The 23,010-nt window shown below is 40.9% G+C and overlaps 1 protein-coding gene across 5 annotated transcripts; it reads left to right on the forward strand.

Moving 5' to 3' along the window:
• The first annotated feature begins 6 nt into the window (after positions 1-6).
• MKNK1 (MAP kinase interacting serine/threonine kinase 1) lies at positions 7-22,350 on the forward strand. Of its 5 annotated transcripts, XM_017743562.1 has the most exons (14): positions 7-495; positions 698-787; positions 3,287-3,381; positions 6,393-6,491; positions 7,149-7,246; positions 8,681-8,760; positions 10,176-10,249; positions 13,332-13,436; positions 16,462-16,517; positions 17,074-17,169; positions 17,947-18,141; positions 18,760-18,924; positions 19,542-19,585; positions 20,518-22,350. In XM_017743562.1, exons 4-14 carry the CDS (start codon positions 6,395-6,397, stop codon positions 20,744-20,746), a joined length of 1,239 nt encoding a protein of 412 aa, XP_017599051.1. In that variant the 5' UTR covers positions 7-495; positions 698-787; positions 3,287-3,381; positions 6,393-6,394; the 3' UTR covers positions 20,747-22,350. The 5 variants fall into 5 exon arrangements, with proteins under 5 accessions (XP_017599051.1, XP_017599052.1, XP_017599053.1 ...); XM_017743563.1 differs by having other exon boundaries at positions 7-787; positions 1,310-3,381; XM_017743564.1 differs by having other exon boundaries at positions 7-787; positions 19,545-19,585.
• The last annotated feature ends 660 nt before the right edge of the window (positions 22,351-23,010 follow it).

A 23,010-nucleotide genomic window follows, 5' to 3' on the forward strand; every position in this document is an offset into this window, starting at 1 on the left:
CTCAGCCCTCCGGCCGGCAGCTTTGGGTCTGGGGGCCCTCCCCAAGGAGTGCGGGAGTTTCCTCGTGTCTGGAGCTGGAAATTTTATTCGCCGAAGCTTTAAAGTGCTGTGTTTGGTACATAGCGGGTTTTTCAGTAAAGGGTGGTAAGTCTCTACACTCCTACGGCAAATGCTTTCTACTGAGGACATTGCTGGAGTGGGAGAAGAGCAGGCAAAGGCGAATGAACCGGTTCGTAGGTGTGATCACGAGAAGTCTTTTAGTTCTTGTGTTTTTCAGCTGGCATCAGTCGGGGAGAGTTGTGAACCCCGAGGAACATTGAAAAACTGCCTAATGTGTGCTCTGTGGCGTTAGTTTGAGCAGGATGACCTTCTGAGGCAGGAGAAGCAGCGGGACAGCCCTGGGTGACAGCTCGGCTGCTGGCATCAGCAGGACTTGTGATAGCCAAAAATCAGCCCATTCCCTGACAGCACTGGCACTTGGCTGTGAAGTGTCAGGTTTGTTTAGAAATAAGCCACTGGTTTTTTTGGTTTTTTTTTTAATCATTTACAGGCTGGTGGCTTCTAAAAGCCTCTTTATCATAAAATGTTATGCCTCACAATTGGCTTGGGAAGATTGGTGTATATTCTGATAACTTCAAAGAACTGTAGTTTGCCTTTTTTTTTTAAACTAAACAGAGCTCCTCTTCATGCCTCCCAGGTGCTGGATGGAAGCAAGGCAAAACACTCCCGCAGAGCTGAACCTCTTTCACTGCAGTTCTAAAGGTGTTTGAGTTTGGCAGCCTAACAGGTAAAGTGGGGTGCCTTGTACATTTGAACCTTTCTTGGTTCTTTAAAGGTGTTTTTCAACCAAAATGCTTCTATGACATTATTTCGTGGTATGATTGCTATACCAGTACTCTGTACTTCAAAAAAAGTATTTATTGCTATGAGGAATTTCCTCTCTCCTTCCAGTACCTTCCTGGTAACAAATGTTAAAACACTGGTACAAATCTTAGGTGACATCAAATGTGACAATGCAGTGGAGGTTAATGACTTAATTTTACAGTTGGAAGCACAGAGGAGGGGAAAATGAAGAAAAATCAGTCTTCCTTCAAAGTTTAAAAACCCATTAAGTTAGATTAGCTTCTCCTAACAAGGCTGCTTTCTGCTAAGGGTGTGTGTTCTGTAACTTTTTTTTTTTCCAGTGACAGATGTCATTGATCAGATCTCATTGACCGTTGGTGGGGTGTGGAGCAAGAACAGGAAATGTTTATCTTGTATCTGTAGGAAATGAAAAGTTGTCTTCTGAGGTTTTCTCTTTGTTTTACAGAAGCAAAGGAGCTGAGGAGAATTACAGGAGCTAATTGGTGATGCAGAGACAGTCTTCTGAGAGTTGTTGATGCCATCAGATGTAGAAGAGAGTAAACAGCTTGCTGTTTAGTAATTGGCCCTCAGAACCTACTTACATTGTATATCTCCTTAATTTAAAAGTGCTCTAGGGGTTGGAGAAGTTGAAGTAGCTGAGCCAATGTGCTATTGCTAGGAGTTTTCTCATTTAGAATATGTGTGATGGAGTTTAAAATAACTTTGTTGCTAAGTTCTTACTGCCCTGTGATGGTAAGTCTTAAATATGAACTGGCTGCCAGTGGTCAGTAGCACTAAATATCCTGTTTGACTGTTCTGCTGGGTGTGGAAGGAGAGAAGATGTTCTTTAGTGCAGTAACCAGTGTGTGTGCCATGTTGTTCCCGACAGGGCTCACTGTTCACAACTATTTGTTAGCCCTGTGAAGTACACCCTGTTATATCCTCCCATCCATGTGGCTGCCTTGGAGACACGTTGTCCTTGAATAAGAAATAAAAAAGATTACAGTGTGTTTTTAAGCCACCTTCAGGCTAATTTGTAGTACTTACTTGTTAACTCCTGGCTGGGTCAGGATACTTCTTTTGTTTGCCTTTGGCTTTGCAGTGGGGATGATAATAGTTCTTTTGCTGTCATTCTGAATGATAACTAATGCTTTTAAAGAAATGCATGTGTGCCTGGGGCAACACGGGCTGATTTCAGGAGATCTCATGTCTGCAGCATGTGTGTCAAAATGCGCTGTTTTCTCCAACACGAGAGGGAAAGGAATGCTGTGTGCTCTCCTCTCCATTAAGGTTCTCCCTGCTTCCCCAGCAGTAACCCTGGGGAAGTAAGAAACTGGGGTGGGAGGAATCTATTTGGAATAACTTGATGTGCTATCCTGAAAAGTGAGATCCACTCACTGCTGGAGGATTTGACTTGGAACTTCAGAAAACCCCCTCTTAGTTTGCGAGGGAAGTGTTAGCTGGGAGTACCGAAAAGTTACTCTGCAAATTGCGCAAGCCAGGGATGATGCGACGCTGATCTCCTGAAAGTGTGGCAGAGGGAATGGCAGAGGGAAGTATGGAGCTAAAGAGAAAGGTTGCTGTAACCTTTTCCCCAGCACGAAGGGTTTCAGACGGGTGGTGGCAGCTGTGACACTGTGAGTTGTCACAGTAATGCTGTGATAAGGCTGGATCAATAATTTTGTCAGATTTGCTCTTTCCTGAAATTGGATTGCTTGGGCTTCCTCTGAACTTTCAGGTGTTCGTTTGAAAATGCTAATGCTCCTGTATATTGAGAAGATGTTGGAATGTTTTTAAGTTCCTCTCCCTTCATGGATAACTCAAATTAAATGAAACTAAAGGTTTTATTGTAAGTGGAATGAGAAGGTAACTTTTGACAGCTAAGAACGAATTGTGGCAAACCAGTGCAAAAATCAAGTATGAGTATTTACTTCTTAGAATTTGAAATTAGTATACTTAATACAGAATGAGTATAAAATAATGTCTCTGATTTGACACAGGACTGTCATACAACACTGCACATTTGTCCTCTTCAAATTGTATCTCCCTTGATGTGTAACGTTGCAAACACAATTAATCACTATGTAGTTGCTTTATAAGGGTAGCTTGGGTTGTTCTGAGCTTCCTGCAACCACATGGTTTTTGTAGAATCAGCACCTGCTGAGTGCATCCAGTTTCATTATAAGCCACATCTACAGGAATCAGAGTTGATGGAGAAGGGAGGGTCCAGGAACAATGGGAGACACTGAGCTGGGAGGAAAACTGGACTGAAGGCTGTTTTCATTTTGTTCCATTGAAATTGTAGGGGTGTGCTTTCGCTGTGTGTTCATGTGAAGCCCACCACAACAGGTCCTTGCAATGCCTTTAGGCTCTGGGCTTGCTGAATATGTGTAGCAGTGTTTTCATGATTTCTGACTGGTAATGTGGTGGTGTTTCTTTTCAGCTCCAGAACAACTTGGCTCAAGCAAGAGTCAGTTTTGAAGCAGTGGTAGTACCTGGACTCTGCTTTCTTCCACTGAGTTCAAACACACAAACAAGGTATTTTCTTCTTGATAGAAAAAGGCATCTCTACTGTGTTCTCCAAGTGCTTCCTGTTACACACATGTGCTTGTTTTCCAAATATACCCTTCCTTCCTTTGGGAAGCAGATTAGAATGAGAGGGGAGTTAGGTCTGGGTAGTGGATTTTGGCATGTTCATATATGGAGTGTTAGGAAGTGAGACGAAAGACGACTTAAGGTCTGAATGAAGTGAAACTTGTGGTAATTGTTCCCTTTCTTCTTCTCTTGGCTTTGTTCACAAGTTTTCTTTACAGCAAAAGGGAAAGGCTGTAACTACCATCCCACACAGGCTCTGAATAATGTGTGTGTTAAATATTGCCTCAACGCAGAATTATGATGATGATAATAAAATTCAGGGACTTCAACAAAACCACAGCTAAGACAGAAACTTGCTCTCATTTTACTTACCATGTGGATTCTACTGGTTCCATTACCCTGTGAGTAATAATCCTAACCTGACTGGAGAAGGACAGATCAGAATTTGAAGACATCAATCTTGGCCCTGATGTGTCCATGGGCCATTTCCCTCCAGAGCAGTCTGTCCTGTCCCTGAGCTCTGTGTCTGGCAGGGTGAGCTGCCTCAGAGCCCACAGTGTCCCTGTCACCAGAAGCACTCCTGCAGTATGCAGAACACCTCAGCAGTGCTTGAATGGTTGAGGCACACTGTCCTTCAGTGTCACCAGAAACTCTTTGGTTATGCAGTTGCAGAAAAAAAGCATTTCTTTGAAAGCTTGAAAAGTCTCTTTGGCTGGACTAAAGGTATTTGCTTGTAGTACCAGCTGTTACTTAAGTGTTGTTCATTATAACAAAGTGAGTAATGAGAGTGAAGCTGGGATACCTTTAAAGGATAAGCTGTGTTGACAGAAATGAGCTACACAATGATGTGAAATAGCAGACCAGAGCAGTAATAAGAATCTTAATACAGCAAACGTTTCATGCTTTAGTCTGATGGCAAATTTAGTCAAGATTACAGGTTAAAAATACCAACTTTTCAGCCATTTGGTTTCTGTATACATGACTAGTGAACTTCCTGTTTTCAGGGAAACAATTCTTTGTAATTTAGGAATTGAGTCAGACTAAAGGGAATTTAAATAATGTAGTGAGTTATTAAACAGCCGACTGTAAATATCAGAGTCAGCTGGTAGAGTGCAGGAGCTGGTTGTGAAGAAATACATCAGCTGTGCTAAGATAGGGGGTTCACATCCTGGGGTTTTTGCTGATTTTTAGTCTGTTACAAGCTCTGAAACTGTGATATTTGAAATGGAATAGAACCTGTCTAGCTGTGACTTGTAGGAGGTCAGGGCATTAAAGTTACTCGTTCAACACCTTGTGGAAATCAAGGACCTCCTTCAAGCAGAGCAGCCCTCTCTCTGAGCAGTTTAATGTGTGTCATTTCAGTCCCAGTTCTGAATAATTCCTGATGCAGATGGAATTGAAAAAGAGGAGAGCTGGAATTAGCTATCAAAGGCTCACCTTCTCTTTATGTTAAAATTTGAAGCTGTATGTGTGTCAGTTTGAGTTCAAAAGAAGCTGTTTCTTCAGAAGTTGGTAAAATGTGCTTTATATTACTGTATTTAAGAAGGCACATATGTCATCCATCATGATGATTTCTGAACACATTCTGCCTAAGACTTGAAAATGAGGATTTACTCTTGTCTTGAAGCTTTCGGTGATACATTTTTAAGTGTTTTACTAAGTTGTTAAGGAGAAAGGACTTTCAAAATAACACGTCCTAAATTTTCAGACATGTGGGTTCTAAGTGACATTCACAGTCAGCTATTACTGACAGATATGAACAAGAAAAATGTAATGGAGCAAAGAAAAAGTATTTCATGTATTGGTAGATTGTTGTGGAATGTTTTCTGCCTTGGAGCTTCTCCCATGTTTTGAGTACTTTAGAAACAGTGAAAGGCAGAGAAACTGCTATTCACAATCTCTGTTAAAAGAGAATTGATGGAATTTTTGGGACTTGCTCTTTCATTATCAGTGTTGTCATAATTACACTTTTTCTGTGGATTTAGCTATTTCTCTAGTACAAGATCTTTAAAAGTTAATTTTATCAGAATTCCTCCTGGCTGTAAAATGTCTTAGCTGTACTTTGTTGCTGCCCTGAAGACTTTGAGCTGAGATTTTAAACTGTTAAGGCAAACTTGACTGGATGTGACTGGTGTGAAGTGCTCCCTCCTAAAACCTCAGTGTGGAATCATTTAACCTTTTTGGAGATAGGTTAGCTGTACAAATATGGCAGTCTTTTTATTTAGGCCTTCAGTAACAATATGCAGGTGGTTTTTTCTGCCATATTATCTGGCATCAGTGAATTGTTATCTCTGACTAAGCTCTTACAGTATCTATAGCTAGTAATGTAGGAAAAAATCTAAATGCCATAAACACTTCTTGCTTTGGAGCATAAATTACCCACTGATCTGTGGTTTAGAAAGGTACATTATGGTTCTGTGAGAAATGGTTTTCTTTCTGGCCTTATGGCAGAATAAACTGACCTAGATTGCTCCTCTGCTCTCTTAACTCCTGTGGTTGCTTTGTTTCACTGAGTGGTTTGAAACTTCCCCACACCTTCCTGCTGTTTCGGAGGCTCATTTTCTTGAGCTGATTTGAAAAAAATCTATTTGCGAAACAGAAGAACAGCTCAGAGAAGAGTGCCCTTGTGAGGGCTGTTAGTGCTGTCTGGTATCAGGGCACGTGTTCTGTTGTGGGTTATTTTATGCTTTGGCTGTGAGGTAAGGATTCAGTGTAGATGCATTATTGTTTCCTCCTGTTTTTACATTTGTTTATCAAGTCTCCCCATAACTATTAATTGGCATCCAAGAATTGCCTTTTTGGGTTTCCTCTGATATTTGGAAAAGAGGTGGCAGCCTGTGATGAAGAAAAGCAGAGAAACTTTTGGATGGATGAGAAACTAAACACACAAGAGCATGTGCATTTCCTCCTAAAGTAATTGGTTGTTAAAGTCACCTCTATGTTCTGCCACACAGAGATGGTCAGCAGTCAGCCTGTCCCCATAGCAGACAGTGGGAAAAGGAAAAAGAAAAAAAGAACCAGAGCCACAGATCAGGTCCCTGGGAAGTTTGAAGGTTGGTGACAATTTAAAAGCTTTTAATTGTTACAGTCTGCTTTGCTTCTGCTGTTTTTCTCAGTTTTCTTAGCTAAACGTTGCTCTTTTTTTGGTAGGAACAGTGCTGATGTCAAAATGTTTTGACTGAATAAATGTGAGCATAAACACTGTGAAGCTTTGTAAGTGAAATATAGTTCAGTGAGGAAATGGAGCAGTACAAAACTTCTTAGTGGGCAAGTGCAAATAAAGGTGGTAGTAGCCTTCTAGGTTTAAATGCTCAAGTTTGTTACACTTAAAACACTATCTCTGCAAGTAGATTATGTGTGGTAGGCATTTTCTGAGCAAGGAGAGAATTGTTTTCCACCTGAAAAAATTGTTCCTGACTTTTATACGAAGACAGGGAAGGTGGCTGAGGTCCTAGATATTGCTGAGATACAAAACATTTCTAGTGTGAACTAATGTGTCATTTTGATGCTGTAATGAAGTTTAATTTTTCTGGTACTTGAAAGAGGGAGGTGAAAAATGAAGCATAGTTAAGACTGGCATGTCTGCTTTAATACTGCATAAATCTGAGGGATGCTTATCAGATGAAGAGCTTGTCTTGATGTTATTCACTAAAATAACTTTCAAAATTCACTTTGATGGATGTGTCCTTTCTTCTGGATTTCTTTGGCAGACTTGTACAAGCTGACTGCTGAGCTGCTTGGTGAGGGAGCATATGCTAAAGTTCAGGGTGCTGTCAGTCTCCAAACTGGGAAAGAATATGCAGTGAAAGTAAGTATAGAGTAAAAGCATCACTTCTGTCTGTGATGTGTCTTCTCCTTCTGAGTATCTCAGTGAAAACCTGCAATAGAATGGGTAATAGCAAAACCTTCTAGGAGATTTTTGGTGCTTGAAATGAGCCTGTTTTATAACTGTTGAGAAAACCTGTCACCTGAAGTGTCATGTCTCCAGAGTGAACTGGTGTATCAGCTGCAGGTAAAAGTCACAAACTAACTCACTGGGATGGTTGGATCTCAGGGCAAGCTTTCCTCTCATGCCCTGGTTTGGTTGTAGTCCTACCTTTGTCTCTTCTTATGAAGAGGCTGAGTCACAGCATGGCCTACCAAACAGTGCAAACTTTTGGGTGCTGATCCGAATTCAGAGGGCATCAAGTACTGCCAGTGGTTCATGGAAAGCTGTCTCTTTATTTTCAGATAGAGGCCAATCTTCTGTAATATCATTGTAAAGTATTAGGGCTCATTTACAGATTTGTTGTTATCCTGAGTCCCCTTTTAATTACAAACGCAAATAATAGCAATAGGGAAGCTTTATGTATTATTCTAGTCAAAAATAGGCACAAAATTTTAAGCCCCTTGAAAAATGCACCTCTATAGATGCTAGAATTTTGTCCGTACTTTGTAAAATTGTTGAAGTTGAAAGGTTGAAATAAACAAAGCTCTGCATTAGGAATTTGATGTGATCAGACACTGAGTCCTGTAGTACTGGTGAATGGTTGCCTGTTCTGCACCACAGAACTCAGGCTGCAGAAATAAGAAAGCTGTATACATCTGTCCTGGATACAGATGGTGGTGATATTTGTGGTAATTTCAGTTTATGTAGCAGTCATTTAGGCTCAGCCTCTGTGGAAAGCTCTTGTTCTTGTCCTTTTTCAGTCAGAGGACTGTGTGAAGGAAGGTGACTTCTGATGGCTCTGAGATTGAATGTATGTTTTCTTTAGGTTCTATTATTGAGTCTCCATGAAGTTTACACGATGAACTAAACTCTCGTTTTGTGGTGAATTTGGTACTTTTTGCTTAAATGCCTGTAATGACAAATCTCTTCTTTTTGGCTGTTCAGTGTCTGATGTGACTCAAATCTATTTTTAGTAGAACTCAAGTGGATATCCTGTTCTGCACATTGCAAAGTTAAAATGATGCAAGAAAGAGCTTGTGGTAACTGGCTGTGTAAGGTGTGGATTTAGTTCCTTTCTTCTCTTCCTGCCCTAATTTCTCTTGTCCTCTGAATGCCTTCCAGAGCTCTGCTGACACTGCTCTGCTCTGTAAACAAATGCCAGAAGAGAAATTAAACAAACAAACAAAGGTGGAGTGTTCTTCTGTAGTGGGCATGCCCTAGATTCAAACCTTGGAACAGCTACCTAATTCCAGAGCTACTTACATAGTTCTCACAGTAATTTTTCAAATACGAGGTCTTAACTCTTTTTCACAGATCATTGAAAAAAATGCTGGGCACAGTCGGAGTCGGGTTTTTCGTGAAATAGAAACTCTGTACCAGTGTCAGGGTAACAAGTAAGTATAATCTTGTCTTTGTTTATTTAAAGTGTTATGATTATTTGTTCTCAAATTTTTATGTGTGACAAGGTTAGAAGCTTTGCAGTAGTCTCCTTAAAACCAGTTGTAATTTAGACTTGACCTATTCAGAATAAGAATTTCCCCGTCTCTTACCTGTGAAATTTAGGGGAACTATTTACAGATTGAAAGTTATATCACTCAATTAGCAGCCAGGTCAGTGTAGCTTGATTGTGCTTCAGTGCCTCAAGATGAGAAATTAACATTTTGACACTCTCCCCTGTGATTTCACCATCAGCAAAAGCTGACCTGATACCAGCTGCTCTGTGGAAAGGAAGTCTTACCATTCCTTTCCCTGGCATGTGGTTTGTCCTCCTCCTTGTGTCAGCCTTCCTGCTTTTGCACTGAAGCTCTTAGATCAGCAAAAAGCTAATTTAGTTCTCATTTGGATGTGTGCTGACTTCATAGCCACAGGATGAAGCAACTGTAAAGCTGCTGCTGATGCCTGAAGAGGAAGAAAAGCTGTGCAGGCACTGGCAGCATGCTCTGGGAGCTCTGTGATGGGTTTGAGCCCATTCTGAAGTTACTTCTAGATGTCTCTGTTAATCTAGACTGTATGTACAACAGCTGTTCTTTATATTGCAGTTGTGCACTTTATATTGACCCTTTTCAAACAAATACTTAATAAAAGATACAGAAATAATTTTAAAACCAACTTGTTTACCAAACCCATGGGCTTATGTTGTGCTGTAGAGGAGCAGACCAAGTCTTTCTTTTGTGAGATTGCGAGCATATGGTCATCCAGTACACAGCTGATGAAAAGCTCACACGACCACATGCAGAATTTGGGGGTTTGAATGTACTGTTAAATGTAAAAAGTTCTGGCTTACACATTTGACATTCTCAAAGCAACCTGGGGTGTTTGTGCTGCAAAGAATTTACATGAGCTAAGCAGGAGTTAGTCTAAAAATGGCAACTAAGGAGCTGGACGTAATATCCTGCTGACAAGTGCCTGTCTCCTTTGAGCCCTGTGTGTTTTTCTTTGTGATTTCCAGAGAGAAAGAATGCCAATTTAATTATTTTTTCTTTATTTCTGCCTTCAGCACAAATGCAATGTTTTAAATTATTAAATATAACCCACTATCAGTTACCTTCCTGTCAGCTGAGCAGTAGCAGAGTTCTCACAATCCTGTCTGAATTTGGTGTCTGGTCTATTTTGTGTGCTTAAATTTCAGTGTGAGTTGGAAATATGGTTTTAATGCCACAGACAACCAAAGCAACTTGTTTAACTAGAACTTTTATTTTTGGTTGCTTCTGGCACTTCCTAGTTATCCATGCTGAAACTCTTCATGGCTGTGTGTACACTCCATGCTTGTTCCTTTTATTTCCCTTCTTTTTTGTGTCTTTTTTTAAAGGAACATTTTGGAGCTAATAGAATTTTTTGAAGATGACACAAGATACTACCTGGTCTTTGAAAAACTGCGAGGAGGTACTGTGCAGAAACTGTGCCTTTGCTCATTCAATCATTTTGGTTCCTGTTTGTGTCAGTGTTTTAAAGTAGTAATTGAAGAACTTATTTTAAATGCTTGAGAATTTCAAGACAAGAAGTAGAGGAAGTATTATACACAGCTTGAAATATGGTTATTCTTGAGTATTGGTGGGTTTGGTCATGCATTTGCAGTCCCTTTCTGAAGCTGAGTGATGGAAATACCAGCTCTCTTAAAGTGGAAGGTTTGAAATACAGTCAGTAGGTCACAGTACCTTCAGGTAAGGGGAGACACACAGGATGTCAGGTGTTATGCATGATCCTAGTGGAGCATCTATATACTCTGGCAGAGTTTTCCCTTGGTGTAGGATTGACTTCATTTCCTGAAACTCATGGAACTCTGTTAGGGAAACCATCTTCCCTGTGCCTAGGGTTGCTGTAATTGAGAACCAGTTGTGCTTGTGGGTGTTTAAGAGCCCATCAGGTGAGCTTGAGTGGTCATTGGGCTCCAGCACTTCCCACTCACCTGGGGAATGAGAAAGCTGCAGCAAGCACTTTGTGCATTTTCTCACATTTGTCTGCACTGAGTATAATTACTGTACCCACTAATTGCATGGCTGTGCAAAACCATGAGTTAATATGGCCAACCCTTCAAAGGAAAACTGAGCTTCTGGAGTATCCTGATACCTAGAGAACATCATCTATTTTCTCTGGTCAGGAAGGTTTCCAGGAACAAATTGTACAAATCCTTTCTGCATAGATGCAGAACTATTTTTAAAAGAGATGGATGTATATTTGTCTTGAGTAAAAGCTTTTTTTTAGCTTTGCTCAAAATTGCTGCATCTTTTCATTGTGTTTTCCCATAGCACTTTGTATTGATGCTCAGACTTTTCTGACAAATTAGCTGTAATAGGACTTGATTGAGAAGAATATGCATTTGTCTTTTTTCTAATTTCCCATTCTTCCATTAGTTAACCCTCTTCTTTGTGAGTCTGTGGTTGTCAGTGGACCTGCATGGCTGCTGAGAGGATGATAATGCTACTCCTTCCCTTTTAGCTACTGTTTTTACAGGGTCAGCTAGGGCTGAGGCTGGTTTTCTCTTAAAAAAAAAAAATCAGTATTTGAAGTGTTAGGTGTGTGGGGTTCAAGAAAGAATTGATGGGAGTTAGGGGTCAGATCTGATGCACTGCAGATTCTGATGTGAGTGGAATGGCTGACGAGAATGAGAGCATTCATCTTCAATGCAAGCCTTACTTCAGTAACTCCAGTCTCCGAGGCTGCTGTTACTTACAGTGTTGGAGTATAATTTGGGCTTTCCATTTTCAACTTTGCCTTCCAATAGCTGTGGTAACTGAAGGAGCTCTGCTCCTGTTTTATCTGTGTTCAGTTCGCTGTGATGTGCAGAATCCCTTTAACAACCTCATCTGACAGAATTTTATAATTGAAAGATTTAAGATCCAGCTGATTATATTGAATTTGCATGATTTAAGAATCTTTTCCTCTTTTTTTTTTCCCATCTGAAATGTATTTTGAGAGGTGCCATATGATGCTTTCTCTCTGATGAGTACTGGAGAGTTAGGAACAACTGTGGCAGGAGTGCCCTGCTATTCTTTCTTTATCAGAGTTCTCTTTGTGGGCTGAATATAAAGTCTACAGTAGAGTATGTTTTAATTGATATCGATACAATTCTTATCTGAGAGAGTTTGAACATCGCCTCTATTCAGAAACATAATTTCAAATAAACCTGCTGGTGAATTGAGCACTTCAGGTGGCTCAGTATTGTTTCCTGCAAAGTGTGGGGTCTTTTCCACAGGGATGGAAACATTGAAGAACTGTTACTACTTTCTAAAGGTGCAAAGAAAACTATACCAGGAAACGCCTTTGAACTTTGTGCACTCAGGAAATCTGTAGCAAACTAGAAGGTGTTGGTTTTGGCAAGGGAAAATGTCTGTGTTTGATACCTAATGACCTGGTCCAAAGTGGCCTTCCTCTACTTACCTGACACAGCATGGCTGTGCATATCTGAGCAGTCTTTTGTCCATCTCTTCTTTTTGGATGTTCTTCCTCGTCCCTGAATGCTCACTGGGGAGGAGTGGCAATAGCACTGATGGTGTAAGAATAGGAATTACCCAGTAGGAGATTTCCTTCCACATCTAGAACTGAAAAGAAGTGAAATCACCTGAGATAGAAAGTGTTGAGTGTATTGGGGCTAATAACAAATGGCAGTTACTTCTTGAATTTCTTTGCCTGGGTGTTTTTACAAGTACACTGCTCTGAATAAGAAAATAAAAGGCAATAGTAAGGCTACTTAAGGGGCTCGGATCTCTGTGGACTACATGGAATTGGTTTTTTGAAGACATTTTTAATCTTTTGAGAGGTTTGATTGAATTCACTCTAAGAAGATGAGGAATCAAATCTCCCTTTATTCTTTGTTAAAGGGATACCAGTGATGCTCTGCCTGCAAGCTACCAGCCCTTCAGTATGTTTTAATTTAGAGGTCTTTTGTCAGATTTTATATCCCTTGGGCAAATTTTGCCTTAAGTCAGTGTAGGAGCCTTGCCTTGATGCCTGTGGGAAATTTGATGTGTATTTAAAGGTCAGATCTCTTCTTCCTTTGATGGTGTTGAGGCACAAAACGTGTATCCTTGACTTTCAGTGCAGGGTTTCAGTGGTGACATTATGGAAAATGAGGAGAGTTTGAGTATGACCACCCATGACCTGGGGTAGGTTGGGTTTTGCTGAAGTGTTTCTGTATCTCCTTAGCTATGTTTGAGTTTTACTGGTACTATTGGCAAGTGTGTGGAAAACTGACCAGTCATGTCCTGGGGCAGTAAAAAGTGATTGCCTCTCATGCTGTGCTTAAACTAGAGAGCTGCACTGTTTGAAAATTATGTTCTAGCGCACTTAAGTGTTGAAGCTGCTCAGTTGTGCCTTTTTCTTCTTAGTCATTCCCCTTTGCTCCACAGAAGTTGCCTGCTGTGAAAGGCTGTTATAGAATGTGAAAATAAGGTTATGGATTAATGATACTTGGAACTAGTTCAGCATTCATACTGAGGTTTTCCTCTTTCCCCTGTTGCCCTGACAGGGTCAATCCTGGCGCATATACAAAAGAGGAAGCACTTCAATGAACGAGAAGCAAGCAAAGTGGTGAGAGACATTGCCTCTGCTCTGGATTTTCTTCACACAAAAGGTGAGAGAAGGCTGCCTCCATCTTGACTAGTTGATACTGTACACTCAGGTTATGAAGCACATTTATCTTTAAGTAGCCAGCTTTTGCTAGTGTTTCCATTTACAGCAATGCCAGATGACTTAGGCTGCTTTCCTCTATGATGTTATTTTCATGTTGTTGTATTTTAATTAATTGGGTGTGTTAAGATGGTACAGGCTTTTCAAGAAGAAAACTTAAATCAGCATCCAGGGAGAGTTAACATTGGGGTTGAGTCTGTTCCTGTTACAGAAGCCACCGTATAAAGTTTACTCAAAAGGGATCTAATATAATATTAATTTCCTCTTCTTTCAGGTCAACAGAGTTACTTTTTTGTAATTACTCAGAATTTCTCCTGGTTACAAGACCTGATAGTTTTTAGTAGCTTTTGGCCCCCACATTTTGACTCTCACTGTTAAATTGAGAGACCTAAGTGAACCATAGCATTTATTTGAAAGTGTCCTCAATTCTTTTGGAATTTGCTTAGATTTAAAAGCAGTTATGTTTGTAGAGACTTTTTTTTTTTAATCTTAAAAGTGTTTTTCTGCTGCTTTTTTGACTTGGGAATACTTTGGTTTAAATTCCAAAATTGATGTGCAATGTGGTCATCCCAGAGTATATCTTTGGGCTGAATGTGATGGAGACTTTTGAAGTCTTTCCTATGTCATGATTATCTGGCCTTGCAGCTTCAGTTGCTGTTACAGTGACTACCTCTGAATAGAAGGGCATGTAATTGGAGACTGTTGATTGGTTATGTATTTTGATACATTTTTTCTCTTCCTTTTTGCCATTCTGATTAGCCTGGTAGATCTCAGCAGAGTTGCATTTGCTGCCTAAGTTGCTTAGTACTGGCCCTGGTTCAATAAATGTTTAGTTGTAGTCTGTACTTTTAAGTCACAGGACTGTGTATATGCTGAGTTGGAATCACAGCACTGGTACCTCAACAGGTTGAACCCATTAAAAAGAAAATTGTAGCAATGCATAGGGATGAAAGTGGTAAACCTGAGGAATATGGATCTTGTCCCATACTGTGACTGTTACAAGAAATTAATTTGAATGTGAAACCAAACTGAGTTTGGATTAAGAGCTTTTGTAATCCTCACAGCCTGCCTATGTGGTAACTCAGCTTTAAATCTTCAGAGAAGGTACTTCTTGAATAGCTGCATTTAGAAGATTTTAACTTTGAGATACAGAATATATAAGAAATAGGAAACTTAGGCTGAATATGTGGAAAAATTATTTTTTGATGTGCAGGGCTATAGTGGGTTTCTTAACAGCTGAAAGTCCAGGTACCCCATTCAAGAGGTTTAACATCGACTCAGCTAATACCTTCCTGTAGTTCTTTCTCAGCTTTTAGTTTTAATTTCCCTTTCCCCAAATGAGAGGAGGGTGATTGATTAAAATGGCTGTAGAGCAGCAATCTGCTTTCTTGTTGTTTGCTGTGAACTGGGACAGTGGGGACATGGTTTGCAGAATCAGCTACAGCAACATCCATCCCCTCTTCGTTTTATTGTTCTCTTTATGGTTCTTCCGTGTGACATTAAAATAATTAGTAAGTAGGATACAGAACACTCAAGTAAACAGGAAATTAAAGCAGTTTTATTGCACAGCTTAATGGTGAAGTGCTGTAGCTAAATGCTTTTAAAAAAATTTGAACAAGGACAACTAATTCTTTTGCCAGGAGTAGTTTAAAAACTCAGCTGGATGATAATCCTGCCTTACACCCGCTTGGGATGTGTGTGCTTTATTGCTAATAACCTACTGGAGGGGTGTATAAAGGCAGTTGTTTTCTCAGTGCTCTGTGCAACTGCAAAATCAAATGTTACATAATCAGACATTTGAATTCAAACAGTAATACAAAAAGGACACTGCTGGCTTTCCCATTGCAAGCCAAGCCAGCTGGTGGGAGTTGGGGCAGCCTTGTAAACGTCAGCACAGGCCGCCTCGGCGGGTTCATCGTGCCATCTTTTGTGCCAAAGCCGTGTGCACAGTGTCAGTGTGGACACTCTGATTCCTTTCGATCGGGGCTCTGCTGTTATGTTATATTTTAAGCCACGTCTTTGGAGTGTGCTGAAGAAAAGATATTAAAAACTCCCTTGCTTAGAGTTTGGTGGGATTTTCCTTTCTGTATTCTGAAGTAGTATCAGGTGTCCTTGGAGTGTAAGTTTCTAAATCAAGGCTAGCTTCCAGTTAAATTACAGCCAAGTTGCTCATTTGATTTGATTTTTTTGCCTCTCATTTTCTGCCTTCCAATTGAGCTTGATCATATTAAATGGAGGACTTCCAGAAGTTGTGTACTTAGGCTTTTGAAGAATTTCTTTGACAACACAGAACCACCTTGCATGTGGATTACACAGATAACTTTGTGCTTCCCTGTTAGGTTTGCCTATTCTGATAGGAGTCAAAGGAAGAAGCCCTTTGGTTGTTTTCCTTTAGCTTTTCTTCTGTATCTCTAACTGAACCTCTAATTTTTCATTTGCTTCAGCAATGAGTACATACCCCAAAGGGATATTTTCATCTGGGAACTCGGGGGCTTTTTGGCAGGGGAGAGTGCCTCAAGTACTGTCTGTGCTGGTAGGAGTTCAGCAAGCCAGTTGATCCATCTGGAAAGAAGAACTTTACTGTGAAAGGCACAAAAATCATTTCATTGAACTGTGTAAAGAATTAAACTTTCCTAAAGGTCAGTCATCTCAATAAGCTGGTTTTAAGGAATGTAATTAATTTGGGCTAACACAAAGGCCTGGTGTTAGCAGGTTCTTATTTGCTTGACAGACTCTCCTGTACAGTTAAGGAGGATAAAGGTATAGCAGGATACAACAGTGACTTTTAACAGTTGCACTTTACAATTAAATTATTATATTTAAAAATAATTAAATTATTATATTTATACAGGTATGTGTAGCATGCTCAAACCTAGAGTATCTCCCAGGCAACCTTCTAATAAAGAGAGGTTATGAGAAATTAAACAGAGGAGTATCCTTTCTAATGAACATTTGTACTCTCTGTTCAGGTATTGCTCACAGGGACCTGAAGCCTGAAAACATCCTGTGTGAATCTCCAGAAAAGGTGCTCCTCTGGTCTCTTAACCTTCTGAACTATATTTTTTTAACTTGGTTCCCAAAAACGTCCTTGTGGTTTTTCTCTCCTTGAAAACTTTTGAACCCATTAGTGAACTTCAACTAAATTTAACAGAACTGAAGCTTAAAAGAGACTAAATTCTTCTTTGAGCTGTGAAAATGTGAACATCTGGCTAAGAGATAAAAAGCCAACTGGCCTTAGAGAGGGCACAGCAATGACACTCTAGTGCCTCATCTGTTCTGAGCCAGTACCCAGATGGACAAGCAGCCTTTAGAAGCCAGCTGGTCACATTATATGACTTGTTTCCAAAGTGCTCTGATGTGTACTGGCACTTCCCTAACCAAAGAAAAAAACAATGTTGCAGGATCAGATGCTGGTGGTGTGGGTGCCGCTGAATGCAAGGAGTGGAATGTGGCTGTAAGAGACTGGGCCTCACTAGGGACTCTTCTGTCCTGGGGTTTTCTACTTCACATATGTACATATTCATAGATTTTGCATTAATCCCAGTCTTCCTGACCTCTTTTTTCTTTTTTTTTTTTTTAAGATATCACCAGTAAAAATATGTGACTTTGATCTTGGCAGTGGGGTGAAGCTGAACAGTGCATGTACTCCCATAACAACTCCTGAATTAACAACGCCGGTGAGAGAACCTATTGTGACTTTGTGCTTTTTTTTGTTCTACTACAGACCAACTTTTCTTATCTCCAGAGGAGACTTTCCAAAGAACTTACTGCCACTACACTCAGTGCTGGATAGTTCATTTCAAGCGAGTGTGTATTTGTGATAAATACTGTCTTGCTTTCCCAGTCACAGGACAAATACACTAAAAGCACAGGAGCTCACAGTGTTAATTCTCACTCACAGCAAGTGACACATAGGTCCTGCTTATCTCTTACACAATCAAATGGGGAAACTTTTTTGTGCATATTTTTTGTGTGCTTATGGGCAGACTTTGAACCTTAGTTTTGTGTTCTTTTCCCCATGTTTTGGTTCTGTAGCTAAGCCAATGAGCTAAGGAGAATGCAAGCTCTCTAATCAGTGTGTGGCTTTATAATACACATTAGTTTGAAAAACTACAGTCCTATGCTTTTGCCATTTACTGTGAAAGAAAAATCTTGACAGTGTTGCAGAAATCTTACAGAAATCTATTCCCCTGATACACTTGTCTGATAACTAATGCATTAGATTTAAAAACCTGAAAGATGTAAATTAATATTTTGACCTTGAATCAAAGGTTCACAGTCACGTGGAACAGCTTATGGTGCTGCTAAAGAACTATAGGAACTTTAGTAGTCACTGATGCCTGATTTCTGCTTTTGCACCAAGCTGCTTGGTATAAAGAGTGGAAAATGATAAACCTGAGACTTGTTTTGATGTGGCCCTCCCTTTGAAAACTTGCTTGAATTTGCTTTCGTAGTGTGGCTCTGCAGAATACATGGCACCCGAAGTGGTGGAAGTCTTCATGGAGGAGGCCACGTTCTATGACAAGAGGTGTGATCTGTGGAGCCTGGGAGTGATTCTTTACATCATGCTCAGTGGGTACCCCCCTTTTGTGGGCAACTGTGGCACGGACTGTGGCTGGGACAGAGGAGAAGTTTGCAGAGTTTGCCAGGCGAGTGTGCATGTCCTGGGCATGGGGGGAGTGCAGAGTTCTCCCGTGAGCTTTGGTTGTAGGACTTGCTGTCGTGTCAGCAGTGGAGAGCTGTGCCTGACCCTGGCAGGTAGCAGGGAGGATGATCTGTCACTGAGAAGTGAGGGTGGCAGTATAGAAGTTGAGTGATGTCAGTTTCTAAAGTAAGGTTGGGCAACTGCCTCTCCTTCCTCCTGATGTGAGATCTCAGAGCTTCTCCTCATCCTCTTCCCCACCCTGCCATCCTGCCTTGTTCTGTAATCCTTGATCTGGTTTATGTTAGTCACTGCAATTCCTCAGATAAAATTTGAGCCCTGGGAGGGCTGCCGTGCAGGGCCTGAATTTATTCTTTCTAAAAACTGAGTGTTTTAGCTGCCCTCTTAGGGGTGGGGGGAAGTGTTCTCAGCAGACTGTGTATTGTGTCCATCTTAGGATGCACTGAACCACTCTGTGGAGCTGCCTGTCACTCTCCATTGACTCCATAAGGAGACTGGATGGTTTCAGTTGTTGCCCTCCACATTAGGTGGATAAAAGAGAGTGTCCCCTGAGAAACCTTCTGGTTGCAGTGTATTTAAATTGAGTAATTTTTCCCTTTACTAGAACAAGCTTTTTGAGAGCATTCAGGAAGGCAAATACGAATTTCCAGACAAGGACTGGTCACATATTTCCTCTGAGGCCAAAGATCTCATCTCAAAGCTGCTGGTTTGTGATGCCAAAGAACGACTTAGTGCTGCTCAAGTTTTGCAACATTCATGGGTTCAAGGAGTATGTATCCCCCTTAGTATAATTTTAAGGGTTATTCTTCTTCCAAAGGGTCAAACAAGCTGTTCCCTGTCACTGAACTTCTTATTAGAGTCCTTGCGTGTCTTGGTGCTTATATCTTGATTAATTAAATGATACACAGTGGCTTTATTTATTTTGCATGGTAAATATTTGGATGAATATGTCATCCTTTAAGTGTTTGTTTTGTTTAATTATTGCTTTGTGCATTTTAAATGGCTTTCTTGTGAATAGCAAGCACGGCAGTACACAAATTATTGTGTTAATACAGTAATGCAGAATACTGGTAAATACGGTTATGAAAGAACAGCAGTGTCCTTTTTTGCTTCAGTTCCCAGTTCAGGAAAGAAGGAATAGAGCCTCTGGAGAGCTTCCAAAGCTGTAGTCTTATACCTGCAAGCTGTGAAATCTTCTTGTGAGGGGAGACAGATTATGAAATATGCTTTGCAAACAGTGATTTGTAAGCTCACAGTGAATGAATTTATATGCAATATGTGTTAGTTGTAAAGATTTGGGGGAGCTACTTGGTTTTTGTCACTCTTGGGAAGCCTTGGTTGCCAGCTGCTAATATGTAACTAACTGCTCTTCACTGCTTCTTCTAGCAGGCTCCTGAAAGGGGATTGCCCACCCCTCAAGTTCTTCAAAGGTAGCGTTTGTTTTCTAAACATGTGTAAACTTGGTCAAGAATAATTACTGAAAGAATGTGTGAGAGAGAGGAGTTGACAAATTAGGAGGTGACATCCCTGGCTGAGAATGGAACTTCGTAAATGTACAGCACTAATTTTGTTAAGAACATCAGAAATATTAAAGCTCTGAATTTTCTTTATGATCTCATCTTGCTTGTTTGTTGGAAAAGCATTAGAGGGAATTCCTGCAGTGCAGTGTTAATCTTAGACAGAAAATAATGATGGTTTTGTCAGCTTGCTGCCCAGGAGGGGGAGAAAAAGGCATAAAGGCATGTATTAGCCAGAGAGCCTGCTTTCTGATGGGTGAATAATCACCATAAACACAGACTTGGATCTGACTTTCGTTGCAGTTGGTGGTACTCACAGTATCCATTTACTGTGAGCAGGGCAAGCCTCATTGGAGGTGATTTGATGGGAGATTCTGTATGCCAGAGAGCCTGAGTCACACATCTGTTTCTATCTACATGTTTGCTGCTGGCAGTTGCAGGTGGTTCTTCCCAACAGAAAGGTATTTCCTTAAAGCCAGAGGTACAGTTATAGTGGGACTGCAGTTCTCTGGAGAAGGACAGCAGTATGGCCCCATGTGCCCATCCTTTGAGAACAGGTAGAAATTAGGGATGACATCTCAGGTGGCTTCCTGGGTTTACATCAGAAGTCCTTGCCAGAAGGAGGAGTAGTACTGTGCCTGTTTCCAAAATCCCAGAGTGTTTTTGTCATGTATTGCTGATCCTCTGAGAGAGGATAGATGCACATATTAACTGGTCATTTCGCCTGCTGTATCAATGATTTGGTAGAAGAAATAAACATGCCTGGAAACAGATACTCTGCTGTGAGGGCGAGTGGGTGAAGTGCCTGGATTGACACTGCCTCCTCCTTTTCTTTCCCTGGCCAGGAACAGCAGCACAAAGGACCTGACCCTGTTTGCTGCCGAGGCCATAGCCCTGAACCGGCAGCTGTCCCAGCACGAGAGCGAGCTGAGCGCCGAGCAGGAGAGCGCTGCCCACGCCGTGTGCTCCATGAAACTGTCCCCTCCCTCCAAATCCCGCCTGGCCAAGCGCAGGGCCATGACACACGCCACCAAAACCAGCGACTTCCAGCCAGTTCCCCATAAAGCCTTCTAGAGCTCCTTCCTGCTGTGGGGGGCAGGATCAGTCTGTGTTCTTACTTGGGTTTTTAACGCTGATAAAAGCTGCTCTGCTTCTGACACTTTGATTAGGAGCTTGCTCTTGTGATGTGAGTTGTAAGTTTAAGGGGACAGCTTTTTATGGGAATGTTTTTTGCCTGTCAGATTTAGTGCATTAAGATAATTCAACTGATTTTTTTAAACTGCAGATGATGAGTTTGCTGCTGTATTATCTGAGGTGATAAATCACTAAGTTTTCCTCATTTTCTTCCTAGAAGAGCACAGTTTAAAATGCAAACTTGAAAACATCAGGAAAAACCCACACTTTGCCTAGCAGAGCATCAAGCCTCTCCCTGCCAATGGCTGCTCTCCTTGATGGCACATTTTGAAGGTGCTGCTGTTATTGTCAGCAGTAGGGACTGTTCCAACCAGTGCTGTTCCTCGCTTTCTGTAGACTCAGGAATGAAGATGATGACTGGGTGGATCTCTGTCTCCATTGCATTCACTGGGCTTAAGTGGAATGAGGATGGTACTGTAATGGTGCAAGGATTGCTCATACTTCTAGAGATGGAGAGAGCTGTGTAGTTTTTTTATGTTGCTGATGATTTGTGTGTCAGCACGTGGGGTGAAAACTGGGAGGGGTGGGGTTTTTATCTGACATATCTTTGCCCTTAATTATAATGTACTCCATACCATCTCTTTTTTAATTTTCTGGAGTTTAATGTCCATTATATCCCATTGGAACAGTTACATTCTTAAATCTGGTAACCACAGATGTAACAGACTGTTTATGTAACAGTTTATATTTACTATTAAGTAGGGTTTTTATTATTAATTTGGGGTTTTATTGTATTAATGCTATCTTCAGCTAAACCTTCCTTTCTATAAAATGGAATTTCTCCATGACCTTTTGTGTGTCCTACCTGGAGTTCCTAATGCGAGTGGACAGATTTCAGTGAATTTTGGTGTTTGAATAATTTAGAAATGCCAAAAGCAGAGGTACAACTGTACAAAAATGGTGCTGCAGCCATTGAATTCTGCCTCCTGCAGTAATCTCAGGCTGGGTGTCCAGATTTTTGCTTCCAGTTTCAATACTATGGTGCAACAGAGCCAAGAATAATTTGGAAGGGTTTTGGCTGAAAAGCTGAAGATTTTAAGTGACCAAAGGGAGGACACAGATGTTGAGCACTTTCTGAAACATAAGCTGTGAAAATTGGGCGCTAAGATGCCCATGATGCACCTTACCTTGTCAGCCCTTTCTGAAACCTTTTGCTGAGGCTTTGTGTGCAGGGGGGGAGGAGGAGGCCCCCGGGTGGCAGCACAAAACCATCCCAAGCAGAGTGAGAAGGAATAAAGTAGCAGATGCAACAAGCACTTGGAAATTGAAAGGTCAAAGCTGAATGTCTTTGCATGGCCTATTCAGGGTGGTTTTACATTATCAGTAGTACCAGTGCATACAGCTATTTTTATAAAACATGCTGTATTTTGTGACTAATATTAAAGTTGTTATTTAAATGTTTTTATACGTTGTGCCAGCTGATGAATGATGAAATGTATTTTGCTTTTTTAAATTAAAATGCCCTAAGTTATGTATTTAACACATTTGACAGTTCTTTGTGGTTTTTTCCTCTTTATTTTTGGTGACACAGAAAAGAGAATTACTTCTTTGTGTGACATTGGATCTAGGACAGTTGAAGTCTCTGAGGACTAGGCATACCTCCCTCTTCTATTGATTTATTTTATTTATCAGTCTCTGATCTCAGATTTCTTTCTGGGAACTGAGAAAAGCGCCCCAAGCAGGGAAGAGGTGTTAACTTAAGCTCTCATGTGTAGTCTACTTCTGAGTGCCTCTTGCAGAGTTATTTTTTAGTTTCTTTGGAGGTCTGTGGCTCTTGGGTGGGGAAGGTTGTTTTCCTGGAGGGGTGGGATGCAGCACTCCCCAGTGCTCTGTGCAGCTCATGCCTCGAGTGAAACCTGAACAGAGGAGGAATCCCAAACCAGGTGCCAGGCCCTTTATTTGCACTCGCCTTTCTTCCAGAGGAAATCTGCCATATTCACATCAAATGCTTTTAGTTGAACTGTGCTTGAAGATGATCTGCTTCTCCTTCCCTTTTCCTCCTGGGCAAGAGAGGTACCAGAGAGCGCAGGTGACCTTGTGGTAGGGGTACAGGAGTGATGTTTCAGTGGGGCCAAAGGTCTTGGATCTTCCTTTGCCTCAAAGCAAGAAGTCAGATTCAGCTGATGATCCAACAGGTGCCTCTT

The sequence above is a fragment of the Corvus brachyrhynchos genome, unplaced genomic scaffold, assembly GCF_000691975.1.
Source record: "Corvus brachyrhynchos isolate BGI_N302 unplaced genomic scaffold, ASM69197v1 scaffold48, whole genome shotgun sequence".
NCBI classification, from domain to species: Eukaryota; Metazoa; Chordata; class Aves; order Passeriformes; family Corvidae; genus Corvus; species Corvus brachyrhynchos.

Bases quoted from the DNA above. Each gene is read 5' to 3' on its own strand.
- MKNK1 (XM_008640762.2), top strand. From the start codon at position 6,377: ATGTTCTGCCACACAGAGATGGTCAGCAGTCAGCCTGTCCCCATAGCA. The intron at 17,170-17,946 runs GTGAGAGAACCT...TTGCTTTCGTAG, and splicing joins CTCCTGAATTAACAACGCCG to TGTGGCTCTGCAGAATACAT. The intron at 18,925-19,541 runs GTATGTATCCCC...TGCTTCTTCTAG, and splicing joins AACATTCATGGGTTCAAGGA to CAGGCTCCTGAAAGGGGATT.